Below are 8,209 nucleotides of genomic sequence, written 5' to 3' on the forward strand. Positions count from 1 at the left end.
GTGATGTCAAACTTACAGGGTGACCACGGTCCAAACTGGGATCATACTTAGTGATTAGATTGTGACACTTGTCCAGATCTTGGATTTTTCTGGGGAACCAGGGCACTGGAGAGAAAGCAGAAAGAGTTAAATGAGATAGAATCAAATAATTTTTAAAAGACACATAAAGTAAAAGTTGTGATGAAGATTACGAGTTTTCTTTTCATCTATATCTAAGAATATTCACATCTACATGTCACTATATGCCAGTAATTTAATTTGCTGACCAAACTGGCAGACTGGATGAAAAATGATCTGAAACTAACTAGTTAGTTTCATTAGTAGAAATGAATTTTAATTAATAGAAACAGTTTTTACAGGTAAAATCATTTCCTTGTAGGTCAAACGAGATGTTCTGTTTGACACAACACAGCAAATTTATTTCTACATTTTGGATTTAAGAAAATACTTTGATCATATCTACAAAGTAGTCTTAAATTTTCATACCTTTAAAAGTGAAAACAAAATTTTAAAAAGAAAACATGAAATCTCTTGAAACAAAAGGCAAGAAGTATCATAACTTCAAGTTTTTTCCTTCTGGCTCATTTTAAATTTTTTTCAGCATTAGCTGAATTTCCAAACAGTTTCCTTTCCGTGAAGTGGTGACCTTTTCTGACTAAAAATAAAAATAAAGTGTGCTCATTTTAGTTTAAGTGCCAGCATTTATAACCAGTGAATTAAAAAAAAAAAAACAAAACACAAAAAAAAACAACAAAAAAACAGCCTAAAAAAAGACAAAGTTGATACTTCTTTCTGAGGCCAGACTTATGCTGTGATCAGACTTAGTGTGTTAGAGCTCAGAAAAGGTCTGTTTGTGGTCACCTTAATCTCATACTTGACAAGAGACCAGGCATCTCTGTACTGAATGGCAAATTTAGCTTTACCCCTATTATCTTACACCCAGGTGCAGCCAGTTCACAAAGGTACAAGGTTACAAATGCACACGGATGTTGGGAAATTCTAGTTCATTCAGGAAATTATGGCCAATTCTGTGATAAGAAGGAAGAAAAAGTAGTCTGACAGTGTCTTACAGAATTTTTTTCTGAGCCTTTGTCTTTGTCTCTACCAATGGTTCTGCATGTAAGAAGTCTGTTCTACCATCTATGGCCATATCTCCTCAAAACCGGTACCTGATCATAACTCCTACAGTGTATGGCCCCACATCTTGCCTATCCCTTACTGAGTCCCGTGAGAGGGTAGACAGGCTAAAGGAGAGCGTCAGAAGGACTGTGGCAGAACCCTTGGCTTGGTCACAGGGATAGATGCAGCCAATAAAATGAGGTAGTGTTGAGAGATACCAGTTTGACTGCATCTGTCTCTGTTTCATGGAAGCAGAGATAACCACTACTTTTCTCAACTGAATATCAAATTAATTTGGGTGAAAACTGCTATGGGCAGGGCATTGTCTCATCACTGCCCTTCAGCAAACAGCCTGGGAAGGTCTGCCTGCCTCCAAAAAAAAAAAAAAAGTCCATGTGGGAAAAAAAAAATAGATTAATCCAGGAACTGGAGCCTCAGGTGACAAGGGTAGCCAGAACATATTTTTTTACATCTTCCCAGTAAAATAATTGCTGACCAGTTAGAACGTTTATACAACTTAGATATCTTCTAGTTATCAATATGCTCTCACAGGCATCTGCTAACCCCACAGAGAGGGAAGCTGCAGCTAGCTTCTTTCAATAAGATGCACTGCCACTTCCAGTAAGATACACCAGTAAAATGGGCCACTAGCCAATATTAGACCTAGGGGCTAGCTGAGCTGAGAGTCCTCTGACACCTTAACACCCATGAGTTCACCTCAATAGGACCAAAACTGCAAAGAGCTTTAAAGCCAAAACCTCTAAATCCATAGTTCTTGCTGGTGCCCACACTTAAGGTGTCTCTGTGGGCCACAAATACCAACTCTCTGACTCTTTTTTTCTTGGAATCAAATGAACTGTTTAAGGCACTACTGAATTCTGAGGTCTGAAACACACGGAAAAGACTCTTTACAAACTAAGGAGTGCTGTGTGTAAATCTGAGCTAACTTAGAAATGGAAAGATGCTGACTATTTGCATGCCAATTATATTAATTCTATCATCATTAAATACAAAATAAGCCTGATTACTTTTATGATTGCTGTTCAAAACCATAAGAAAAAGAAAAATTTAAAGAAAATTTTGTCCCTAAGATTCCTCTACTTTAACAGTCCCTTGTTATCACAGAGCACAGTCCTACCACACCTGAAACTAACTGCGACTTCTGTGCAAAAACCACTCAACTCACAAGGAAATCTTAAAGAATGCTTCTTTTCATAAAGAAATCTTCTTTGGGTCTCCAGTTTCCCTGATGATTTATACCCTTTTGATATCCCCACAGTCCCCAAGAACAGCTTGGCATGGACTGCCTCTCATCACTAGCCTGAAGGTGAACTTCAAGCAACACCCATAGGTGTCCAAACAGTTAGTATTAGCTAAAAGGGCTCTGGGGATTTCTGCCTGGCAAACTCACTTTCCATCCTGATGACTGGTAGGAATGGTGACTCAAACACAGCACAGGCAGTGGAGTAGCCACTTGCAGCACTTTGCCAGGTAAAATACTGTTCCTAAAATGCAACCTTTGAAGATGCGCAGCTGCCAAACAAGCTTTTCAGGTGCCTGGGAAAATGACTGATGCTTTTTTTACTCCAGATTTGTCAGTGGATCTGCTCTCTACCAAAAGCTCATCCCCTGGTTCTCCCATCCTGCCTTGCAGGCTTTCTGCTGACCGTCTCTCCCTCTTGAACTCTGAAAGCTTCTTTGAACTGGTTGCATTTAGCTCTTTTTGGTGAAGAAGCAATCTTCCTAAAGACAATAGTACTGGACCCAGACAGTAGTGAACACCATAAACAGACAGCTGCTGCTTCTTTTTAACAAAACCTATATGATACACTACAAGCAAATTCAACATTCAGACTCCTTGCCATATCATTGTTTTCCCATCAAGTGTCTGTGTTCACCTCTGAGCGATCAGTTCTCTGCACAATTCTCAGCTCTCAGCCCACAGTCTTGTCATTGAGGAGTTTCCAGTTTCTCCTCAGCTTCTTATTTTTTTGCTCTGTTGTTTTTATATCCCTTTTTGCTGGAACACTTTTCTCACCTCAGTTCCACTGCCTGTCACAAAGTGCCTCTCTTTCCATACCAATAGGAATGGTCCCAATTCAGGGAAAACAGTCATGCAGTGAAGAAAAATGAATGCATGCTCACCTGCTTTCCTGACTAATTAAATTACTATTATGAAGCTAATGCTAAAAAAGTTACTCTAAAAAGAAACAAAACAGCACTAACAGATGCATACATTTCTTACCTTTGTCTTCTCTGCTAGTTTTCACATCCTCTGATACTCTCTTTAAGGAAGTGATAAGGATACTAACATCAGCACTGTGAACTTCACATTCAACAAAAACGTCAAGATCATCAGCAGAGTTCTTGGGCTTTTTGGCTCGTCTGGTTTCAAAGTGATGGATATGAGTTTCAAGCATCTGAAAGAACCAGATGTTCATATGATGAAGCTTCTCCAAAGACTGAATATCCAGGTAAGTCTAGATAAACTTCTACAATGTCTTTTAAAGGTGATTAGAAGAGGTCTTAGCAAGGAGTGCATGTTCATCAACAAAGCCTAGTAATGCCCAGTTTAGAAGGAGCTAAAATACAGGCAGAGCTAAAGATTAAACACTGTAGAATTAGGTAGAGAGAGATGGAAATTAAAGATAAGATACTGTTGACTGTAGCATTTCATCTGTGCAGGAATAACAAATGAGTAGCTGTGTAACTCTTAAAAACCTGTCAGAATGAAAGCAGGTCTATTGATGTATAATAACACCATAATCATTACATAATTGCAAACAATTAAAAATAAGTAACAAATATAATACTTTGCTTTTTGAGTTATTCATTTTCACAGATGAGAGTGAGCACCTGGTAGGGATACTTCAAGTGCCCAGAATATATAATGCCTGTGTGTTTTACAGCTCTTGTATTCTCTCTATCTCCTGCCAAATATGCAGAGGAAATTCATTGGCTTCTAACATCCCCACAATTTAAGTGCTTGAAATGCTGGCTTGTTGTTTAGTCACGGCTGGCCACCACAACTACTAGAAGGAAATAATAGATTGGTATCTGCTCTAAACAGCCCTTATATAAAATGATGATTCTTCTTAATGACTATGTCCAGCTGCTCCCTCCCTCCAGAGCACTCTCCTTCACCTGGAGACACCAGCCAACCTCTCTGAGCAGCTGTAGCAAAACAGGGACAATGAGGAACAGGGAAGGCAGATGGAGGCATAAGCCAGGCAGGGAGCAGGAGAAGGTTCAGAGAAGGAGAGATGCAAACTAGGAGAGGTGAGGGTGATAGGGACAGAAGAAAGGGCTCAGTGGAGGAAGGGAACAGTGAGGTCTGTACCTCAAAGACTTTGGCTGCCTTAGAAAGCTCAATCTTCCTCACATTGCAGAGGGTGAGGGTTAGGATGAGAGTGGCTCTGCCATCCTCCCTGTTGGAGTCCAGGCTGTCTTGCCTGTTCAGTGACTCTTTGCCACACATCTTCTCCTTGCTGGCCTCTTCCTTTTGGCCTGAGATCCCTGCCAAGTCAGTCTTCATTGAGAGACAGGGGAGTGGATTGCAATTGCCAGATGTTGAGTAGAAACTGCTTGAGAATGAGTGCTTCTCCCAGAGGATGTGGTGGGACTGCAGATGCAGTGCGTATACGTGGGTGGTGAGATCAGAGCTGCCAGAGGGCAATAAAGCAAGCTGGTTGCTACTGTGCTAAGTGTAGGGATATTTATGTTGGTCATGCCAAACACATCAAGGGAAACGGCCTGCGTAGGATATGCGCAAGAGCCCAAAATAACCCTCCTTCTCTGGGGAACTTCAAAGCACAGCCCTTCTTGCTCTGTTTGAAGATGTCTGCGAGCCATCCAAACCTGGAGATGGGTTCATTTGTAGAGAGGCAATTAACCTGAGGCCCATTTACGTTGCCCAGTCTGGACTGCCCTACACAATATCTGAGATTGCCCTTCTTCCCCACCCTCTCTTATCTTACTGGGACCCTCTCTGCATTGACAATGCCCCCAGGAAACCAAAGTATCCTCCCGCAAACCCTAGCCCAATCCAAATTATGCCCCCTCTGCACAGACACAATTGTGGGAGTTCCAGAGACACCTGAGCCAGGGACAAAGTTCATTGCCTACTTCTAAGATTTTCCTGAGCACAGGATCTGACCTGTTCTACCCTAGCCCTACAAGAGCTGACTGCTGCCTCCAGGCTAAGTACCTGTGTTGGAACTTGTTTCTGTCATTATTTTATCTCCAGTGAAGTAGACACTCAAAAAGTCCAGGGTCACACCCTTCTCATAGCTGGCAGGGCAAGCTCAAGGGGAATTCAGCTCTGCTCCTGCCAAAGTATGGCATCCCTCAACATCCACAAACATTTTTCTGGGTATTAGCACTCATACCTTCATACCCCAACTTATAGTGTACTGGAACCCCTGTGAATGTCATCTTGCAGGCCCACAGAGACTACTTCTCTGTCCTCCCTTTACAGATGAAGCCATTTCTGATATGCCTGCTAGCTGATCCTGGCTGGGTCACACACCACAGTTTAACTTCCCTGGCCAAGGAAGTTAAAGATAGTGCAACCAAATTTTGTTCTCCAGAGACCATGACAGTATGTGTGTTCTCTTGGCCCAAGACAGCGCACTGGGAAGCTCTCGATTACTCCATCTACTGCCTGGCTGAGACAGAAAACCCAAGGAGAGTTTTGGAGCACCGTGCCCAGGAGGCAGGGCTGAAGACCGTCAGCCCATCCAGACCTCGGGCTTTGCCGAACGCGGTAAGTGCCAGCCCGGGAAGGGGCGTCCGCGGTCAGGGCGGGCCGCTGTCCGCGGTGCTGAAGCCGGCCCGGCTCCGGCCAGCGGCACTCTCTGCCCGCGGGCCGCCCCCAGCCCGGCTCATGTCCCAGCGGACTCCGGGAGTGCAAGGGCACGCTGCAGGGGAGGCTGAATTGCAGCTGCCAACTGAACTGGGCGCCGGGAAAGTAAGTGGGCATTAAGGTGGAGAAAGTGTGTTCAGTTTTGGGCCACTCACTACAAGAAAGACATTGAGGTGCTGGAGTGTGTCCAAAGGGCAAAGAAGCTGGTGAAGGTCTGGAGCACAAGTCTTATCAGGAGCAGCTGAGGGAACTGGGGTTGTTTACACTAGAGAAAAGGAAGCTGAGAGGAGACCTTGTCACTCTCTACAACTACCTGAAAGGAGGTTGTAGTGAGGTGAGTGTTGGTCTCTTCTCCCAAGTAACAAGCTATAGGAGAAGAGCAAAGGGACTCAGGTTGCACCAGGGGAGGTTTGGATTGGTTATTCAGAAAAATTTATTCACCGGAAGGGTTGTCAAGAATTGGAACAGGCTGCCCAGGGAAGTGGTGGAGTCACCATTCCTGGAGGTGTTTAAAAGATGTGTAGATGTGGTGCTTAGGGACATGGTTTAGTGGTGGACTTGTCAGTGTTAGGTTTATGGGTGTACTCAATGGTCTTAAAGGTCTTTTCCAAGCAAAATGATTCTATGATTCTGTGAAACTATTCTCCCAGCAGTGATGGCTGGGCACAGGAGACCAAGCTGAGCTGATTCTGATTATCCGAGTCCAAACTGGGCCTTTTCCATGAAGGGTGGGTGCATGCATCCCCAAATCCAGGCCACGGGCATGGCACAAACAACAAAAGGCACAAGGTCTCCTACTCCAGCTACACGTGGACATGTGGTTGAAAGCCGTAGGACTCCAGATGAATGTTTAAGCCCCCAGTCACAAATACAGACAGAGCAAGGACATTAGGCTCCTATGGTTGTCTTTATGCTCTAGTGTCAGAGTCCCATCTCTACATGTCTGTACAGCACCAATCATGGATCTGTGTATGAACTGAGGTTTCTTCATAGAGCCAGATTGGACTTATCAGCCAGTGTGATAGTTGAAGCAGCATAGGCAGAGCTTACAGCACATGTTTGAAGCCCACTGCGAAATCACCACAGAGAGCCCTGGCACTTCAGGTGGTGAAATGTTCTTGCCCAGCCAGGGGACAGTCCAATATCATCTTGAATCCATGCTTGAGGCAGGCTGAAGAAGGCCTCACCCATGGTGTCATGGTGTAAGTTAGCTCTGCAGAGACATCCCAGAGTCCTGTTTTCAGCATTTTGGGGGACCTCTAGGAGCACAGGAGGAGAGGCCTCAGGCTGGGTGCTGCAGTTTAAAGGGCTGGACAAGGGCTAGAGCACAGCATGTCATCCTTTCCCATGGGGACAGGCAGCTTGTCCCTGCAGCTGTTGTGCTCCCACCCTAAGAGTAGGCTGACCCCACCTCATGCAGCCTCTGGGGTGGGTGCTTTAAAAGGCCATGGCTGATTGCCAGAAACAACCTGCCCATTTTTTATCTGTTCCCATTGCAAATATCCTGTATGATCACAGTGCTATTCATTTGAGATGGATGCAGCATTAATATTTCTGTTTATTTGTGATAGTTTAAAGGGTTATATTTGAATATGAAAAAGTCTTCTCTGCCAATTGCCAGAATGGTTTGAAGCAGTGAAGAGACAGGCTTTAAAAAAATGCACTCCTGTGGGGTCCTCTTTTTTTCAAAAATTTCTACGTCCTTTGGGGAATAAATCATTCCTACTTCAAGGCTGCTGTCATATGTAGGCATCTTAAGACACCCAGAGAAGACCACCTTCCTGTGTAACCCGTGTTGACAACTCCCCCCTCCATCACCATCACTGACCTTGGTCAAGGTCACCTGCAAAGGAAAAGTGCCTCATGAAAGGACTACTTTGGTCACCCAAAACGGTGCTGGAGATGGGGACATCAAAAAATGTGATCATAGTGGGATAGAAGAGAGGATGCTTACTTAAAAGAGTAGTTTGGGGTAGGTTAGCCAGAGTAGTATACAAAGATGTGCAGAGTATGCAAAGGTAGAGTAATCAAGGCTTTGCTGTACATTTATAGGTAATTACATACCTCGAGAGATTATCTTTATTTTAATCAGTTTTATGCTCTTAGCTGGAGGAGTGATACTCAACCAGGGCAACAGTGTTGGAACCCACCTCAAATGGACATTTCTCCCGACCTGGGTATATAGTTCTGATTGACCTGTGTGGTTACCTTACAAAGAGGAGTTAC

At 43.9% G+C, this 8,209-nt stretch overlaps 1 protein-coding gene across 1 annotated transcript in view; it reads right to left on the minus strand.

The window, feature by feature from the left end:
- Positions 1-4,654, minus strand: part of LOC104523802 (tyrosine 3-monooxygenase) — a 31,449-nt gene extending 26,795 nt beyond the window's left edge. The window contains exons 1-3 of the mRNA XM_010166496.1: positions 4,460-4,654; positions 3,365-3,539; positions 17-105 (exon numbers count right to left, since the gene is read on the minus strand). Of these exons, the coding sequence (XP_010164798.1) occupies positions 17-105; positions 3,365-3,539; positions 4,460-4,654 (459 nt within the window). The remainder of the gene's footprint in view (positions 1-16; positions 106-3,364; positions 3,540-4,459) is intronic.
- Between the last annotated feature and the right edge of the window lie 3,555 nt (positions 4,655-8,209).

This window comes from Antrostomus carolinensis, unplaced genomic scaffold (assembly GCF_000700745.2).
Source record: "Antrostomus carolinensis isolate BGI_N321 unplaced genomic scaffold, ASM70074v2 scaffold31944, whole genome shotgun sequence".
NCBI classification, from domain to species: domain Eukaryota; kingdom Metazoa; phylum Chordata; class Aves; order Caprimulgiformes; family Caprimulgidae; genus Antrostomus; species Antrostomus carolinensis.